The 20,635-nt window shown below is 44.1% G+C and overlaps 1 protein-coding gene across 1 annotated transcript in view; it reads left to right on the top strand.

The window, feature by feature from the left end:
* znf407 (zinc finger protein 407) overlaps positions 1–20,635 on the top strand; it is a 179,549-nt gene that overhangs the window by 72,767 nt on the left and 86,147 nt on the right. The window contains exon 5 of the mRNA XM_055042037.1: positions 6,798–6,872. Within this exon, the coding sequence (XP_054898012.1) occupies positions 6,798–6,872 (75 nt within the window). The remainder of the gene's footprint in view (positions 1–6,797; positions 6,873–20,635) is intronic.

Below are 20,635 nucleotides of genomic sequence, written 5' to 3'. Positions count from 1 at the left end.
TGGGGGCGTGTGTGGAGAAGGATGGGGGGTTGGGGGGGTTGTGATGCTGAAACTGCCATCGGCTCATAACGATGATGATATCAATAATGGATTACTTCATCAATCGCTGTTCCCTCATGAAGATGGGAATGCGCTGTCGGGAAGGGGACAGATTCCTTTTCTTCTCGCCGTCTCCCTTCCTGTAGCCTGAAAATGTGTGTTTCATCTCGCATTAGGGTGTGCTCTGCATAAGTGCAGGTGGAACCCAGCCGCCCCTCCCTCCCCTAAATGATCCTTTAATGGAACAGTGTGCACTGGAGCCGGGAAACTCTATGGGGCGCTGCCACCGTCGATGAGAACTTCGCCTCAATCAATCCGTCAAGCCCCATCACCTGCCTCAGCAGATGATCCAAAAACCCCTTCGGAGAGGCAAAGTGAGCTTTTTATGTACCTCCTCTAAGACTAGAGGACATGCACACACACACACACACACGAGCGACGGCGTCACAAGTGAGAGGTGTCTGTTTCACTGAGAGCCTTGACGTTGATCAGTCGTCAGAGAGCCACTTTGAATCCCCTTTTATTTTTATCAAGATCATCTCAGAATAGATCGAGTGCTTCGCTTTCCTCCGGCTGCTGCTCGAAAACACAATCAATTCAGATGCTTTATTCATTTATTTTCCTCCAAAATGTCCGTTAAGGTTACGGGATGTTTGCATAAGTGGATCCCCCTAGAGTCCGAGCGGTATTGACGCGCCGTCGTTTCCTGCTTCGGTCAAACAAAGTGACAACACCTCAGAGTCCCCCAGCTCAGAGTTTTCCCCCTTAGAAGACAAGCACTCTAAAGAGGCAGCATTATGTATTTTCTAGCACATAGTGTCATTTTTATAGCACAATAAAGTAAGCATTACCTCTAGTTGTGTGTACATATCAAATATGGTATGTAAAAGAAATTTGACTTTGTGATTTAACACCTTGAAATAGGGCCTCTGTCCATTTAAAATGTCCTGCTCTTTCTGAAACGTCACCTTTAGAAAGTCATTACAACATGACCCTTAAAACAACATTTTCACCAGCATTGCACTGAGATGTAGCTGCTACAATGAGCTCAGCATATGCGCAGTTCCACCAGAGGTTTGCTAATTGCCACTGGCTAGTCTGCAGGAGCTAAGCAGGGAAGCCATGCGGGAAGGGTGGTCTGTATGTATATTTATTGTGAACATTTGCGTATATGTGAAAATGTGCAAATATATTTTCTTTGTTTATTAACATGCATTTCCCCCCCCCCCTAAACTAACCGCAAAATGAAGACAGGACAACCGTGTGCTGAATATGAAGACATGCTACACTTTTTATATTCTTATTAGAAATAGTTCATTTTAAAGAGCCAATTATTCCCTTCTAATTCCACGCGACAGTCATCCTGTACTTGCATGTCAAAGATTATCAATGCAGAGACAAAATTCACAAAACTTCAACGGCCAAGAGAAATTCCGCATGTGGAAACGCCATTCATTTCCTGTCCTCCGTCATTCCATCAGCCTCTGCGCCTGCAAATTCCACTTCATGTCTGCAGCAGTTCCAACCCATCCATCCCGCCTGCTGAACATCTATCAAAGTGAGCCCAAAACTTGGTCTCGATCCCCTCGCCGCCTCCCCCTCCATCTTTCGCGAGTTCCTCCGTCTCGACGTGTGCCCGTCTTCCCTCTCCATCAGAGAAGCGGCGGCAGCCGCTCTCTTCTGTCAATAAAAGTCTTCTTTCGACTACATGTTCCTGTCTGTTTGTGTGTCTGTCTGACACGTCGGCAGCTGTCTCGGCGCTCCGGGGTTGCTGTCAGCCAAGTGTTGGTTTCTGTTCTTCTGTCAATTCACCTGCCTGTCACCGTCTCTCAGATTAGACGTGTCAACTTACCTCCAGCTTTTCCGCCTTCTCCGGGATGACTTTATAAAAAAAATAAATAAATAAATAAACAAGAAGGCAGTAACTTTCGTTTGCTCTGAAGAGTGAATTAGCGGTGACGTTGCGGGATGTGCCGTTTCATTTCACGGATCTCCCCCTCTTCCTTCATCCCTCCTTCTCTTTTCAGTGTTAAATATAGTATGCGACTGCATGCTTTTATAAATCTGGCATGTCTCCTACAGCAACAGAGAATTGTCAAGTTAATTGTGAAGGGGCTCGGTGCTTTTACAACTTCAAATTGTTCTGAGTTCCCAAATTTCCCCAGTTTGTTCTAAATATGGAGTTACTCCAAATTGAGCGGGGGGGGCGGCAGGGGAGGAGTTTTAAAAAATTTGATAATAGACAGATAGAAAAGATGGACAGAAATGGGATGTGGAAGTGAAAGGAGGTATGGCCCAAAGGAGGTAGAAACGGAGAGGCGATGTGGAGTGGAGGGAGATGGATGGGGAAGGAGGCTCAGCCGAGACGAGAGTTAGCAGAGGTAGAAGATGGAAGTGAGGGGAGATGAAGGAACGTGAGATGGCAGACGAGATGGAGGTGGGAGGATGCGGAGGGGAGCTACCTGCTGCTGATGGCAGTCAGAGTCAGTGAAGGATGGAGGGCGATCCAGCTGTGACATTAAAGCAGCAGGTGGGGGCCGTCATTAGGACTGGCACAGTAGGCTAGATGAGCCCGCACACACTCATTTCTTTTGGGGCCCAGCGGACCACTGTGGGAGTTGGTGTGTGTGTGTGCGTGTGTGTGTGTGTGTGTGTGTGTGGGTGCGCTCATCGAAAAGAGTTGAAACGTAGTCCCATAACTTCAGAGCTCATACCCACCTGCACTTTCATCTTCCCCCAGCCGAATTGCTCCTCCTTACTGAGATTTGTCGGCAACTCGACTCGCTGACGGTAGAGCCAAACCTGCATCTGATGACTTTTTGGACCTCTTTTCTACCCGGAGACCTTGTTGGATAAGTGTTTTAACTTTGAACTTGGGAGTGTCTTAGATGGTAAACAATGAAAACATCACAACTCAGTTTATTTTAATTTTCATAGAGAAATCAATGCCAACTACTAGAAGAATGTTAACCTGATAAAAACCAGCATTTGTACGACACTTTGCTTCGTGCACAAGGTCTCGACTCTCTGCAGTTGAGAAACGATTGCTTCCTGGAGGTGTGGAATCAATCGGCGACTTTAAATGTTACGCATTCGGGAACGTTTGTCCGTGACACGCGAAATGTGTTAGTTCAATGTGTGACCAGAAATTGCCCCATGCTGCTATGGGAGAAGAGCCGAGCTGAACCAGATGAATGTTGATGTTTTTATATGCAACACGGCTGAACGGCTTCGTTCGCTTCCTCCGCTGCCATCGCAAAACTAAAATTCTTAAAATGGACATCATTGTTCACAGTTTCCCCTTCTGTTCAGATTGTTTTTTCTCATTAAGTATGGAGCATAGAGTAATGCAGCTCTGCCCGTCCCCCACAGCCAAAGATTACGATTATATTAACCTGGCCGTGCAGTTCTGCTCGATTCTAATGTTGCTTCACAGACAAGTCTTTGCTTTCTCCAGCAGAATATCAATCGTCCCAATCAGCGAACAGAAGGAGAAGTTGTTAACGTTGACGCTGATTTTCGGCGCTGTTTTAGAGTAGCATTAGCAATGGCAGCGAAGGAACTGAACGAATCCGTCCAAATATTGAGTTAGCATAAACGGCCATTTCGTTCAGCTCAGCTCTTTTCTTTTGTCAGTGGAGGATGGTTGTTTACAACGCAGGCAATTTCCAGTAAGCTTCATAGCATCCAACTGGCACATTAGCGAGTAGGTAAAATGTAAAACTTCAGTTCTGGCCTCCAGGAAGAAATTGTGTCTCAATAACAGAGGTGCCAGACCCTCTGTACGAAGCAAATGGCGCAGAACAAGGGGATGGTTTTTACCAGACAACAATTACAGTGAAACTTCAAGAAACCGGCATAACAAATTGTAGCAAAACTTTGCAAGATACACTCTGAACGTCCTTGTTCCATCCCGGCACGCCACATTGAACGTGCGCCCGCTTTGTGGGCGTGGTGTTCAGGTTCCCCGAAGCCCAGTCTGGCTTGAGGCCTTTCTTCTTAGATCTTTCATGCCCTGCAGCAGACCTGTGGACGAGCCTATCCAGGAACCCCATTAGGCAAATGAAGTTGTTTGTATCAAATATTGACAAGTTATCTCTTCATCGTCAGGCGGCGGGTGGGAAGAGAAAGAGAAAGATGGTAACTGTGGGTAATTGAGCCGTGTCTCCCCTGCTTATCGGTAAAGCTCCGGCACGTCACGGACCTAACGAGCTGTGGCGCGCCGATTAGTCTGAGGGGAAAGTCGAACGTGGAACGCCAGAGCCTCCGTCTTTCTTTCAGCCTTTTCATTTTTTCTTTTCTTTTTTTCTTTTCATATCCGCAATGGATATTATGAGCATCCCTGGAGGGCAGAGGCACAGCCTTATTAGTTCAATTCATGAGGGGGAAGAGAATTGATATGGATGAATGGCATGTTAAAGTATCCCTTTGTTACAATAACCATCAAGGCTGATGGTTGGGGCTGATGATGCAGCCCAAGGCAGCGGGACGACAAGCTGAGGCCTTGACCTGGATGGCGGAGGATGCACACACACCGTGGGCAGGGGGCTGATTACACACTGCCTTAAACAAATGGATTTGGCCCCTTAACATTTAGATATGGGATCCTTCTCTGTGTTAGTGCGTGCATGAGAGATTGGGTACTTGTAGATGTCTTTTCGTAACCATTTTTCTGCCCTTGTGTGTTTGTGTGTCTGCAGCCCACATTTTTGTGTGTGTGTGTGTTAAGATAATCACATGGTGAAGAACTAATTGTGAACGTGTAATTGCCCTTTGTGCGCGTTCTCCACTTCCAGTTTCGCATGGTTGCCTAGCGCTGTGCACGTCCCTGCATACGAACGCGCATCGCCGCTCCTGTGCGTGCCAGGTGCCTCCACAGGGCATTAACCATGTTGCGTTGGTGCCACTCCGAGAATAATCCTGTTTTTAAAAAAAAAAAAAAAAAAAAAAGCCGAGATGAAAATCTTACAACACGCCAGTTTGATTTGTACCCCTCGCTATCAAAGAATGCTAATTAAAATCATATTTTGCATATGTCTTGTCTTTCATGCGCATATGCAAATTGCCCTCGTTGCCTTTCAGCACTCTGTAATTAGGTTTATGAAGGACAGCTGTAATACATAATTAACAGGAATGTTTGCAAGCTCTTTTTTCCCTTCATGTCTAAACACGACAACTTAAACAGGCACGAGTGAAGTATTCCAGAGGCTCACATTTTTCCCTCAGACATGATATTGATGAACTGTGTTTCGCCCCACCCCCTCCCGCAGAAATATCTTATTTTTGCTTGCATATTTATTTATAGTTGACAGCGTCGGTCAAAAGCGAAGCCCAGCATTTTGATCTTGCCGGTCTCCCTGACTCGAACGCACGAGACTTAGCCGTACGCTAGCTCCCGGGTTTGACTCCGAGGCATCACTCTGGATGGGTGGACAGATTGAGTAGGAGAGGATTGCGAAGATCTAGAGTGATGATAATGAGGCAAAACACTGGAACATGTTTGAATATTTATATGATGGTGTTAGTTAGAGTCGGCCTCGGGGGCCTCCATGACGGACGGGACTCCGGGGCCGTGGAGGACACTGCACTGTGTGTTGGAAAGTGGGTGAGGGGGAAAGGGAAGCGAAAACTGACATGCCGACATAAATGGTGAAATAATTATGCTTTTGCTTCACAAAACACGACTACCAAGCGAGAAGGAAAGCTTCAAAAGCTAAAAAATAGAACGACGGTCGACTTGGAAGGAGGAGAGGGGGAGAAAAAAGTAATAAAAACATCCAGAAAAGAAGGAAAGGGAGGGACTGAGTTTGTGCAGCGACGGTGCCAGCCGCGCAGCTGCCGTTTCGACTCCCTCGCCCGCTTTCATGTTTCGTCGTTACGCCGTCCCCGGCTCTCAGATGTGGTCATTGTCTCTCCGTGGCACAATAATGGGAAGTGATGGGTGCTAAATGAAAAGGGCCAGGGGATGAAAACACTGGCGAAGCAGCTTGGATGTCAGAGTAGTTATTCCTGTCATCCGTTCATTATGTTTTCATAAGCTGTTTCGGAGACACGCTAAACTCGGGGCCCTCGACAAAGTTGGGACATTGCGGTGACTGTCGAGCGGTGGTACTCTGCTGGGTTTTGATTATGTGCGTGCGATTGCGTGTTCTGTTGACACATGTGCGTTTAAATTCTTGCACATGTGTGAGAGCGAGCGTGTTGGTAGAACACTAGAGCTACACAAAAACCACCAAAATGAAGTCAAGAGACTCAAACTTCAGATTGTGCTAAAGTTCATTAACAGCAGGTCGGTTTGGGTTGCATACTTTACCTGAAAGAGTTCATTAATATTGTTTTCTTTTTTATTAAAGCGCGGCTAATCATAGATATCATATCATGTCCTACCTGCAAAACTCTGATTGAAATATTCCCCAAAGATGTAAGCTCATAGATAGTTATATACTGACTGCTATAACCGCTCTTGGTGATCCCAGGCTGCAGTAAATATTTGCTAAAATGTTTTTTCTTATGAAAAAAATGAAAGAATCTAAGCAATGAATGCGTTTTAACTCACTTCTCGCGTATTTTGAAAGTGATCGCTTTCGTCTAAATTGCAGTATGCATATTTGACCTTGGCGAATAGAGCGCTTTTGTTTTACTCTTTTATCACAAAGCTCTGGCTTTGATCCTGCAGTAAAGTTTGATTGTATTCCTCTGTTAACTCTGGTGCTGAATTTGTGTTTTTGTTTTGTGTCTTCTTCTCTTTTTTTCTGTAGATGGGCCTTTGTGATGAAGAAACACCTCAATACCCACCTGCTGGGAAAACACGGAGTGGGGCAGCGTAAAGAAAGGTAAATCAAACGCACGTGGCTACATTTTTTATTAGTCACTGTCTGCATTCAGAGTCATGCTTTACTTAGAACGGACGTGTTTGAAAGAAACGCAAAGAGCCTCGATGTGCTTCCCCATGAAACTCTTCTGCATTTCTATCCTAAAGAAGTGACCTCACAATTTTGGAGGACGACTGCAGCAAACTCTGCCAGAGCCTCTGCAAGCTCTCAAACCCAAATTTCCCGCTAGTTAAATTTCCAGCTAAATATGACATGAAATCCTCTCATTCCCTAATGAGTTAAATGGCTGTCTGCTGTCTGTCTCCGTCTCTTGCTTACATCAAGCCCTCCGCCCCCCTTCTGTCAAACTTTATCTCGCTCTCTCCCTCATCTTTCTCTCTTGAATTAAGGATGAATGATGTTGCTTTTTCCCATTTCTGTCTATGGATGTGAGTGTGGGGTTTGCTGCGCATGTGGAAAGCCTCGCTCGCTTGGCCCTGTCTATCAGAGACAGAGTCCTGCTGTCAGAATGTGTGTATGCGTGTTTGTGTGTATGTCTGCGATGAGCAGATGAAGTTGTGAAGCACCCTTCCCTCCTCCGCCCCCCGAAACACTGACAAGCCCAAATGAGACGTTAAACACCTCTCAATCTGTCAAGCGAGCTGCTAAAATAGAAACAGACGTGCTTTTTTTCCCCTTTATTTCATTTCTCCGCAACCAAAATTGATACTTTTGACAACATGCTGTATTAGACATGACAAGTGGCTTCAGATATAGCAGCGAGCGGTCCGGCCGGACGCCTTTCAATCTTTCAGACTTTATGAAGCTAAATTCCTACTGTCAGCTGCTGCTCCGGATTACGTGGCGACACATCCGGGGTCTCCTCAGCTGCTGCAGGTCTGTTTCATCCACGGTCTGGACGCTGTAACCTCCGTTTCTCTACAGGTTGCAGGGAAATGTTCTGTTTTTTCCGCTCCCCAAAACATATATTCACCCTTTGTGACTTCCCAAACGCAGCGACGTTTTGCTTTTTAAATCCCTCTTTCCTGGCGACAGAACAGTTAAAAGCCATCTAATATGAAGATGCAGGCTTCTATGAATATTACCACCTGCTACCAACTCTGGTAATGAAGATTTTGTAATTTAGCCAAAAAGATGAGTTGTTCTGGTTGCATTTCTACACCCAGCGACTCCTGGACCAACCTTGTAACATTTAAACAAGCAGTCTTTCACAGAATCCAACAAGACAACTATGTATTGTCTTTTTCTCCCAAGCGTCTTTTTTGCCAAGTTGCACTCAGAGACTTCACCTGGCTAGCAAGGAAGCTTTTTTGCATTTATCCTGGGTAAGTGCAAATTTATAGCCACTTGGGTGGACAAGTTCATACATTTTTGTGGAGAGACATGTATGTTCCTTTGATACTGGTTTAAAAAGAGCCTTAAATTTGAATTGGTGAAACCTGCAGAAACCCTGCCGCTCCTTAATTGGCTGGTTTTATAGTATGTATAGTATAGTATAGTAAATAGTATGTCAGGTAACTTCCTAAGTCACATTTTCTTGTGAATATTTTGTAGACATGTTCTACAAAACAAAACTTAAAAAACTACACAAGTGGGCAGAGTTTCAGAGTTTCTGCAGATAATTTAGAGTCTGCAAATATGTTTTCACTTCCACCAAACTGAATTTAATTCAATGTTGATATGGGTTGTGTAGTTTTCTTATATTATCTGCACAGGTTCAGAATTAGCTTTCATCATTTCCTACCTGAAGGAAAGAAGGAGGAAAATGAATTAGAAAAGAGTTTCATGCAGACATTTCCGTAAGTGAGTGATTATCAATATAAACAACAAAAAGAGCAAAAACGGAGCCAAACTTCAGCTAGAAATCAAAGTTCCCAGACAAAAGACTGTCAGGTCAAACCTTGAAGATGACATTTAGTTTCAAAGAAGTTTGGGAAACTAGACTCAGTCTGCCCTGGTCGGTGTAGAAATGCAACCACAACAACTAGTTTTAATTTTTTTTTATTTGTTTCAAGCCTTTCAATTTTGGGGGGAAATTTGCCCAAACGGCTGATTTGATATACAAGGTCAAAGTTCACAGAGCAACTTGGAGACCCCCAGTGGTTTGATTTGATCACTGTTTTTGAAAGAAGGAATGAAAAAAAACAACAAACATACCTACATGTGAAAATATTAGCCACCATGGCCTGCAAATTCTTTCTGGAAATGACCATAACCTCCTCTTTTCTTTCATTGCACACACGCAGACACGAGCCCGCACACACACACACACACGCACACACACACACACACACACACACACACTCCTGCGTCTCGCTTTGAGAGAGGACAGCCACAAGGTTTGTTCTATTTAAACCTGTAAAACACGGTGTCATCATTTTTCTGACAGTCCTGCAGACAGAATTTATCTCATCATTAATTAACCATCATATTTCCAACGCAGTGCAGCTTAATTAGCGCAAGGTCATTGGGGAGGGCTTATTAAGTGGAACAAATTTGGGCAAATGTGCAAGAGGAGGCAGAGGACGACAGGATTGGAAGAGTGAGACGGGAAGAGAGACGGAGGGATGGAAAGACAAGAGAGACTGGAGACGAAAGAAAGAAGAGAGAGAGGGAATCTGAGAAAGAGAGGAAGTGTGTGTTTATGCGGGTGCGTGTGTGTGTAGGTGTACGAGACAGAGCTGGCTCAGTGATTGATAACCGCACCGGTTTTGAAAGCCCAGACCTGGAGACTAGGACGCTTGCTGAGGGAGAAGGAGAGACAGCGAGAGGGAGCGGATGGGGAATTGTGCATGCGCCCGCGTGGATATGTGTGTGTTAGCGTGTAAGGGAATGGGTGGAGAGGGTGCGCGTGTGGGGCTGTGGGGTGGGGTGTATCCGAACAGGCAACTGGGGACCAGTTTGCAGAGGGGTGGGGAGTTGAGAGGCAATGGGGGTTGTTGAGGGGAGCCAATTGCAAACATATGCTGGCTGGCAGGCGGTGGAGAGATGGATTGCAGTGGGACAGTGTCAGAGAGGCAGTTTCATCACCATCGCTGCAGCCCTGTTCACCAGGTATTTTTAGAACACTTGGGAGATCTGTTAGTCAAAAGTAGAGAGGAGGAAGAGGAGGAGGAGGAGGAGAGGAAGGCCTGACTAGCTGTTGGCGATGTTAGACTCCACTTAGCCAAATCTTCCTGGGACCACAAACACAGAGGGATTTCAGACAGATGTCTAACAAGTCTGACGAATGTTGATTTAAAAAAAAAAAAAAAGAGTTCACTCCTTATGATTTGTATTATCAGCTCTCTATATGACAGAGCTGCGTGATATGTACAATCTCTGATGTTTTCCATAGCAGATCAGATTGGAGTAAATTTATTTCTGCTTTTCTTTTTGCTCACGTTCTTTACTTCAAAAAAATAAATAACAAAAAGTGAAATGACAAACGATTTCAAATATTTTTTTCAAAAAGTGGTTTTTATTTCAATCATCTCTTCTGGGAGTTGTACGACGGAGTATTGCGGCCAGGCTATGATCGTTTTTGTTTCATTACGAGAATAGTCTAAATATTAGAAAGAAAACAAACAACAACAAAAAAAAGATGCAATTTGACCAGAAAAAACAAAGTTTTTAAAGAAAAAAAAAGTTGATCAAGATCTGAAATGAGCAGCTCAGTTTTGTTTTCGAAATACACACGATCGTTTCAAAGTTCTGCTACTGATTATAATCTGAGGCTGTTGTGTTACGAGATTAAGATTGTTTCAGTTAAATAAATTGAAATTATTTATTTATTTCAATAAATTGTACTTATACCAAAGTATAACTTCACAAGACACTCGGCATTCCTCATTGTATTTTTTGTTTACTATTTTATTCTAAGTCTTTGCCTTTAAGTTAAAGTTAACATGAATTCAAACTCCAGTCCTTTTCTATGTCTTGAACATAAACACCAGGGAATTTTTTTTCTTTTCTTTTTTTTAAAATCTTTTTGGGGTGTTTTAGTGTGTTTTGTAATATTTAAAAACCTTTCAACATTTTTTAGCTCTGGTGGAACTGCAGCGAACCACGGCTCAGGTGGGAAACTCTTCCTTTTCAATTAAGACCAAATTTGAACATTTTGAAATACATGGGACATATACATATACACAAGGCCTCGGACAAACCATCTTACAGTAATGCACGGTGGAGGCAGCGTGATAATTTTTCCTCAGCACGGCCAGGGAAGGAAGCCGACTGGTGCTGAACACAGATTGAGGCAGAGAAACATGAGGAAAAAATGGTAAAACATAATCAAAGCAAAATGTCCTGGACGACCCCCGCTAACCCACCTCCTTTGCTTTTGCTTTGAATCGTTTTCCTGGCTGCGTGGCTGGAGCTGAATCCTGTTCTGCTTCGCCACTTCCTACTTGTCACAGTAGATCTTTTGGGATTAACAGGCTACTTTTGAATCGAATAAGTTTGAATGTTTGATGAGAAAAACCGGCAAAAAAAAAGAGATCATCAGACAAAAACCCGCAGTGTTCCAGTAAGCCCTAACCCGTATTCTCTCAAGCAACTTCCCCTCCCTCTCAGAGTCCATCCATCAATGGGACGCCACTGAAAAACTACCTGTAGGAAATTAGGACATGGTGTCTCCATGCAATCACTTTACACTAATGAAGAGCGGACACTGCTGGGTGGCGCTGGTCAGATCTGTTTAAATAAAAAGCTAATATTAGTCCCTTACATTGTTCTACCCCCCACTGGGGAGTGGAGAGGGAGGAAGACAAATCGAAAAGGAGGAAGGGTGAGACGCCAAACTCCCACTACCTGACAGGTTCTGGGAAAGAGAGAGGGGGAGAGAGAGAGGTAGAGCTGAACTGTTAGGAAGTGACACAACTGGGTCTTTGCCTCAGTCACACCAGCACTCCTAACTGCAGGCACTGAGTGCAGATGAGGGCTTTTTTGTCCTTTTATCTCCGTGTGTGTGTGCGCGTGTGTGTGTGCTGTCACAGAGTCACGAGGAACACGCGTCCGCGCAGGTTCACGAGAACCGGACCCGTTTGACGTCGCTGCAACAAGCAGTCTGAGCCACTCTGACTTCTTCCGTGGATCCGATCTGGCGTTTCCGGTCCACGCAGCTTTTGACGCTCCTCGTTTTGACTGAGCGCCGCGCGTCAAACACGCCGAGTCGTCTCGATTCACACGAGAACAATGGGGTTGTCCTGATTGTGAAAGGAGGGGTAGGATGCGTGGAGGTTACGGCAATCCGCCTGAAATGTGTCGCGTTAACTAGCGCAGCGAAGAATGAAGGGCCCCTCAGGAGGAAGTGGGGTTTAAATTAAGGAGAAATTCAGTCAGGTCGTAACTGGAATTCTCAGCTTAGATTTGGTGACTTTTTGCTTGACTACGTCGTTTTTCCCTTTCATGTATGTTTGTTTAAAGGGGCCGTTCAATGTAAAATCAACTTTTTTGAGCTTTACCGTGTGTTGTAATGTTATTCTGTCATCAACATCAACCTGGTGTGTTGCCTTTATTCTTTCATACATGTTTGAGAAATCCTTTAATCTCCCTTGGCAACCACTCAAAACCCCTGGTTGGACCTAGCTCCGCCTACAAGGACAGAGCTCCTCCTCTAATGTGTGGCTTCCAAGCTTTTGCTTCAGAGAGCAGCCGTCCGTTTGATTGGCAAACAGCTGGTGGAACTGCACATCTGCTGAGCTCATTATATGAGCCACTTCTAATTAAAACACTGTCAAAAGTTCAGTAGAGGAGTCATGTTGTGATGTCTTCCTGAAGGTGGAGTTTCAGAAAGAGCGAGAGTTTTTTTAAAGAGAAATATACAGCATTTTTCTAACAGCTGAAAGTGACAGAGTTACTTGATTGATACTATGTGGCTGGTAAACATGTAATTCGGCCCCTTTATTTTACAATAGAGGTGCATATCTTTGATTTATGTTTGTTTAGTCATATTTTAATAGCTACAGCTTATAGTTGCTGAAGATCAACAGTTATAGTTTGCTTATTTTTTGGGAAATTTGAAGGTTACATTAAAAATGACTGCAGTGTTCTTTTAGTTGGTCTGTTTTTCAATTTCACCCCTGAAATAAATATTACTGTTTGAGGACGTTGTAATTTACACGCATGGACCAGTATGTTTTTTGCTCTTAGCACAACTATTGATTTACCTTTTTAGCTCATCTTCCCATGTTTATGAACCTGGTCTCCTTTCATATTTGCATGGGGTCTGCAGACACCTAAGCAAATAGGTGTCTGCAGACTCCACCATAAAGGCCAAAGGTCGAGAGCCGGACTGACAGCAGCAACCTTGACTCAACTGTTTGTAATTAGTCCTTTAAAAACAGGGAGCCGAAACACAACTGACCCGTCTCGCATACCTGTTTTCATAGGTAATTGTTAAAACCGCCTGCCATTTTCACGCTTGTAATAATAAGCATCCCCAACTAATACACTCGTCACTCTCGGAAGCGGAGTGCCAACGGGCCTGGAGGAAAGACGTATCTGTTTAAAGTAGATGACGGAGCACAGGGCACGGTTCGCGCAGCTGGGGAGAAAGTTTTTACTGCTACGAGGGGCACGTTTCCTTTTTCTTTTCTTTTTTTTTTTTAAAGCTACAACCTTAGCGCACGTCGGAGCTGCGTAAGCTGGTGCTAGAAACTCATGGAGGAAAAACACAAAAAAAATTCAAGGGGAAAAAGGCACGGACCCACATCCAGAAATAACTTCCAGGATGCACGAAAGCACTGCAGGTGTGGTGACTCACCAAACGGAGACGAGACTGCAGCAGGAGTTGTGCAAACGAGGACTGGCTTTCCATTTAAACTCGCTGTACTGAAGCTGTAGGTGAAGGTTATGTAATTCATAACCGGCTTCATGAAGGCTATCTTCAACTGAGGGTGCCTGGTTCACTAATGCACAAATCGACTATGGCTTTATAATATTACACGCTACAATGCAAATAAGCTTTAATTTGAGTATGTTTGGTCATTTAAGAAAAATCCTCCGTAAATCGTCTCGGTCACAGTGACTGTTAATACTTTGTCTAAACACTTAAACCAAAAGAACAGCATGATCTTTGACCTTTCAGATTTAGATTCAGATCTTTATCAATGTCCCAAATTGCCAATCAATTTTATAGCAAGTCATAATGAAAAAAAAAAAGCAACACAACAACAATTAATGTTCAGATAGAGAGTGTGGGGCAAAAGTTCACTCTTTCAACCAATGGAGGTTAAAATCACAAAACTTGCTGATGAAAAACACTTAGGTACTGGTAAGACTAAAAAGGTAAAAGGTAGATAAACTAATAAAAGCATAATGCCTTGCAGAGTCTGTCATCAGCTCAGCTCACAGGATCGGCGGACGGAGGCAGCCAGTGAAGAAAGTGGATTTAATGTCTAGCAGAGACATTAAGGCAATTACAATGCATTTATCAAGTTTCCATCTTAGGCCACCATATGTTTATGTAAAGTCTTTGGGTATTTTCAAGAGTTTATGATACTACGCTGTTAACACGGTTCCAAGACTTTCCACTACTCCGTGCTGCAAAAGTGCTTACTAAACTCTACATGTTTACATCCATAGGTGGCTTGAATATCGGATGGTCCAGACAGCATCTTGCTTTGGACACCAAGTTGTCACATTAAGCGTCTTAAGCGAAATCTTAAGATTAGTTTTTCCTCCCTCATCATCCCACTCTCCATATTTATACCTTTAAATATCTTGGGCTGCTGATTTAAAGTTTCTAGACACGTTGATCCACTTAGAAGATCAAAGTTTAGGGTAGAAAGGCTTTTATGCATAGAAAATGTAACCTCTGTAAAGGTCTTGTAAACGGCGGTGAGCGTAACTCTGGTTGTGACTGCGCAGCATTTCTATTGCACGTGTCCACAAGACCGAACCGACACGAATCCGCGGTCGGTCGTGTTGCCGAGCTAGGGGCCGATCTCGATCTCGCCTGAGCGGGCATCTGGCTCCGCGGCGCGGGGCTCTGGGCTCGCAGCCGTGTTCCAGCATGCAGTGCAGCGTGGCCATATTGCCCCGGCACGCAGGGCCGAGACCGTCCGTGCAGGACGGGGGGAGCAGGGGCGGAAGAGCCATGCATGGAGCCAGCATGGTGGCAATATGGAGCACACGGAGCAGGCAGGGGTCATGTCACACACAAACACCACTAGCAGTGGTGTGTGTGTGTGTGTGTGGGTGTGTGTGTGTGTGTGTGTGGGTGTGTGTGTGTGTGTGTGTGTTGTGTGTGTGTGTGTGTGTGTGTGTGTGTGTGTGTGTGAGGGAAGTAAAAGTGTTAGTAGCGTGATGGGGAGATAAAGAATAGATAAAGACAACTCCTAATTCATTATAATAAATCCTTTCCCTTAATTATTGATAATGAAACTGCGCTTTAATCTTCGTCTTTCTTCCTTCTCTTATCTGCTCGTGTCAGCACTTTGCCTCTCTGGCTTGGTGTTGGGTGGTAAAGGCCTCATTTTCAGCCACCCAGGGTCAGCATCCTGTGTGGCTGCAGCAAGAAGAGGGAGCTTAACTGCATGAAAAAGCAGGCAGGGTATCTGGATTTTATTTTTTCCTTTTACATTTTGCAGCATAAAAATAGTGTGATATAAATTAAACTAAATACAAAATTATAAAAATACTGATAGGTGCAACTCACGGTTGGGCAATAAGATCAATGATAATGATGTGTATTGTGATAGACACATGATCAGCATCAACAGATACGATAGAATTTTCAATGGACTCTGATTCAGAACTGCACAGCATTCTGGGAGATGTAGGCAGACTAAAGGCTTTAGCTGCTCAACCTTTGCCAGCTCAGCAAGGTTGGTGGCATCAACTCATTCACTCTTTGGTCACCTAGCGACAGTTTCATGTTTGGCCACATGCTTGAAAATGCAAAGAACGATGCGGAGTGGAAGAGATCGACTAATATAAATCCCTTTTTGTTTTTGTGTTTTTTTATTCTATCGGAGTGATAGATTATTCTCTTTTTTTATCGGTTTAGTTATCAAAGTTTACAGTCATTGAAAACCGATATCCAGCTTCTCAGAAAATTTGCTCGGCACACTAGACCTGTCCTGCCCCAGGCTTTTTCCTTTCACTCAACTTTCTGCGAGCATATTTGGAGACAGCACTGCGAGAACAGTCATCAGCAGTCAGAACTCTGCATTTTTAATATCCTCTAAATGAACAGAAACTGTGAAAATCTTATCGGCTTGTGTGTAATGATAATGAGTATTTGTTTTTGAATTGGATTACTGAAATAGAAACCTCTGTCATTATTCTCCCCACAGTATCAACAAAGCTCCATCTCGCAGAGGGCGGGCGCGCCGCGGCGCGTGCCGTCCCCGCTCAGTCCTGGCAGGCCCTCAGACCTCTAGCTCACCTTTGTGTTTCGCTGGCTGCTTCGTTTGTTGAACGGGATCCAGCGGACGCCGTGCCTCCCTGTTTACCCCACGCTCAATATTTCATGGCGAGTGAACACTTGCAAAATGAGGGATCGCACTAATATTGCTGTTAAAATTAAGCGATAATTAAAATTTGTTAGTTTAAAAGCCACCGCAGTCTATAAAAGTTTGATTACTGGAAAATTAGGTGCATTAAGTTTTTATAGGTTGGCCCCGTGCGAACGCCTGGGAACCATTTTTATGCACTTGTCACGGGCATATGGCGTCGAATTGGGATCGCGCACGTGTGTGTGTGTGTGTGTGTGTGTGTGTGTGTGTGTGGCCAGGAAACGGGACACGTTTTAGAGCTAAAAATCTTCATTTCCTTTTATTAGCCAGAATGCCGCAGCAGGGCTTTGCAAGAAAAATGCCAATTATAAATCTGAGCTTGTGTCTCAGAGTCCGGGTCAGAGGTCGTGTTTCTCTACATCTCGATCGGCCTGTGATATCATGTCGGCTCTCGTTTCAGGGCTGTGTGCTGTTCCTCCTCGTTCTAGGGTGAGCCAGGGTGCCATCAGCTCCTATTACTAACAGTGACGCTGGTCAGCGGCTGACAGCTCGTCCCACAGTCAGAAGCCACTTTTCACGCCAGAGCAATGTGACCTTGACTCGTGGAATATACCGGCAGCAGTTGTTCATCTTCCACCTCATCTGGGCAGTGCAGCTCCAACAGTCCCTCCAGTCCCTTCAGCTTTTGTATTTTTTATTTATTTTCTTTTTCTTTTTTTTGTATGATCTCACCCCCGCCGGCTGAAGCCCGACTGACATTACTCAAGCAAAGAACAACGGCGACTGTCCACACTTCACCTTCGTGTCCGTTTGGCATCCCGCGGCACAGAACCAGACGGGTAATTCTGTGACGCGACTGCGCGGCTTAACCGTCGACAGAAGTTGGACATTGTGCGCAGAGGGACGGCGGAGCAACTGGGCTGCCGCCAGCCTGTCTTTTTTTTTTCCTTTCTTTCTTTTCTTCCCAATTGAAACATCAGACTGTCATAGCAGAAATGGATGTTGCCAGGCATCACTAATGAACCAATTAATCAATGAATTAGCCGAGCAGCGATTAAATTAATGCGAGCTGGACGGGCGAGCGGCAGTCCTGGATGTATCCTGGGGAAGGTGATTAACAGCGCGCGCGGAACAGGCAGCGATCAACAAGGCTGCTATTAAGTTGGACAACTTCCTGAACTTTTCTCTTCACGGCTAAATAAGGAACGGCTTCATTCGTGTGATTTATAGGGGGAACTGCGGCGTGCTGGGACACGCTGATGCTGTTATGTTGCGGAAGTGTCTTCAGCAGTGACAGATGGCAGAAATAATGACAGGAATGAGAGTTCAGAAAGCCTCAACATTCCCAAGGCCGTCCGAGAGAAACAGATTTGCAGAATCATATGTTATCCACCATACCTAACACTGGGCATCACTTACTGTTCAAAGTAAATATATTTTGATTCTCACCGATAATGCTAGCTGCCTAAACTCTCAGCTGACAGTTCTACTGCAAGTGCTGGTATAGTGAAGCAAACTGCTTTTTTTTTACTGGCATTCTTCCCAAACAAACACATTGCATGTATAAAGTATATAATGGAGTTGATGCCACTATTTGCAGGAACTTTCAGACAGAAGGTTTTGGTGGGTGTTTAACCATCGTCCTCACTGTGACTGGTGGCAAGTCAAGTTTATTTATACAGCAAATTGGAGCAACAAGGCAGTTCAAAGAGCTTCACGTCACAAAAACGGTCACCGATTATGGAACAAGCAATAAACGCTACATTTTGTCAAATGTCATCATTTCGATTACATACGTACATTAAACACGTTCAGCAATGTTCCACTTGATGATCAGGTGGTGTTTTAGCCTTGATTTGAAATTAGCTCAGTGTTTCGGCTGTTTTGCAGTTTTCTGGAAGTTTGTTCGAGATTTTGATTTTGCGCATAGAAGCTGGATGCTGCTGAATGTAGCCAGATGAATTTGGGTCTTTGTCCAGCCTCCTTTGTCACAGGCTCCGTTGCTTTGAACTTTATCGCACCGACTGCAGAAACGAGCGGGTCAATTTCATAATTATTGTCGTCATTTTGTTACTTACGAAGACAAACGTAAATGAGTGGCTTGATCTCTTCTGTTTTGTATTTTCAAGAGGCTAAGAGAAATAGACCTCACTGTCAAGTCATATAGTTTATACACCAGGGCAATTATTTAATTTTTTTTAGAGAAATTCTTAGCTAAAAAACAAAAAGTGACATACAAATTAAAAAAGTGTTTCACTTGCATTTATTTTACAATAATTTTGATGCGACAAGAAAAATATTTCTAAAACAAAAACTAACTTGTATTGATTTTTTTAGCATTTACTTGTTTGGATGTTAGGCTACTTGTAAGAGTTGAGTTTATTTTTAATGCCTTTTTATAATTAACAGAAGTGTAATATACATAATAACCAGGTTAATTTTCAGGATCTCTGGTTGTCGATGCTATTAAACAACTGACTAGAAAACCAAAACAAATGGAATTTATTGTACAAGATTTGCAAAATATGACATAGAAAAGCGATACACTATAAAAACATGTTTCAGTTCCCAGCAGTCGGGATCAAAATCTTTGACTTTTGCATATTTCCACAGGATTTCACTGGAGTTCTTGTTCTTCATCAGATATCTGCAAGGTTTGCGTAATCCATCTGAGAGCCTAGCTCATGTAAATCAAAGCAGGTGGCCCTCTGTGGTTTTCATAGTGAGTTTTTGGTTATAGGGAATCAACAAATATGGGAACGTTTCTTGAATTTTGTGTGGGATTTAGAAAGCGTCGAAGGCTTTTAATGTCGCTAATCCAATAAGACAGAGGTTACCTTAACCCAGTGATTCTGAACGTCCTTCATGGGAGATGTATGAAGCTGGCAGTTCAAACGTCCGCCTGCGCCGCTGTTGTCTCCAGGCCTGCCGTTCTCAATCTGATCTGCAATATTACAGAAGGCAGAGCCGGGCATGCCATTTTGTTTGGAGAGACGTCGCCGAGGCGGCACGTTTCAGAGGGGCGTCTCCCTTGATTATGAGACATCCTCCGGAAGAACGCCGGACTTGTGTCCTCCATTACTTAGAATGGGAGGGGGGCAAAAAAAAAAAGAGAGGCCTTTTCACTATTGAGACTGTCACTCTCAATTTGGACTAACGGTAAGCATGCACATGGTCTCCTGAACGCCTCCCTTCTACCCCACCTGCTCTCCTCCTCTCCCTTTGCACACACACACACACACACACACACACACACACACACACACACACACACACACACACACACACACACACACCGCTCCGCAGCCGCTGCTCCTCCCCTTGCAGCAGGTCGCTGTGGTGACAGTTTGATTAGATCATCAATCGTGGCCGTTAACAGCGGTTTTCCTGAGCACCTGGACCGGCAGGTCACAGCTGGCTCTGAGCTACCGCTGTCCCTCTGACCTGGCGCAGTGTGTGTGCGTCCATGTGTGTGTGGAAATATGCTCGCAGACACAAAATTGCACTTGCAGTTTAATTGTGTCTAAGGTTTTTTTGTTCTCTGTTGGCTTTGAAGCGGAGCTCAGCTCATGTTTTTTTCAGCCGTTCCTTGTGTTCTCGTAGCTTAAGCTAAAAGGAAAGTGAATCCTCTTTCAGTTCGAGGGTTTTTCATATCAATCCACAATAAAAAAAAAAAAAAAATTGTCCGGTTCTTTAAAGGTTCTGAGCCAAAATGGAGAGAAGAGCTTCATGATTCAGTACCTTCCATCTTTAGTAGCTAAAACCTTGAGTAGTTGTTTTCTGAATGATTATAAGTCACTTTCACCTATGAAGTCACTTTGGCCGACTCTTCTCAACCTCATTGCTTTAGTTTACTCAGGTTTGCAGGAGCTTATCTCCGAAGAGGCACCATAAGGTCGAGCTGTGGACTTTGATTAGGCCATCCCAACAGTTTGTTTTCTTTTTCAAGCCTTCTCTTGTAGGTCTGCTGTGTTATGCAGGATTATTGTTCTGCTGACGACCTTGATTTATTTCAAGTTTTACCTGCTGGGCAGATGGTCTCATATTTAAAGCCGGAGTGCTCTGTTGGATGCGAAACAAAGCCAGATCTTGACCCCTCCACTTCCACTCTTCACAGTTGGTGTGAGTTGTCTGTGCTGATATGTTTCCTTCAGCAATGTATGTGACGGCCAAACGTCATTGTTCCAAATCCCTCTGATTTAGTGACGCAACTATTGATTATTTTAATATATCAATTAATCCATCAGTTGTTCTGACGCTTAATCTGTTAATCAGATAAAACGAGCAACATCGGCAAGATTTTCCGTTTAAGCCTTATTT

This window comes from Poeciliopsis prolifica, unplaced genomic scaffold (genome assembly GCF_027474105.1).
Source record: "Poeciliopsis prolifica strain line A6 unplaced genomic scaffold, Auburn_PproV2 SCAFFOLD017, whole genome shotgun sequence".
Taxonomy (NCBI): Eukaryota; Metazoa; Chordata; class Actinopteri; order Cyprinodontiformes; family Poeciliidae; genus Poeciliopsis; species Poeciliopsis prolifica.
Note: the sequence above shows the minus strand (reverse complement) of the source record. Positions and strands in the feature narration are given on the sequence as shown.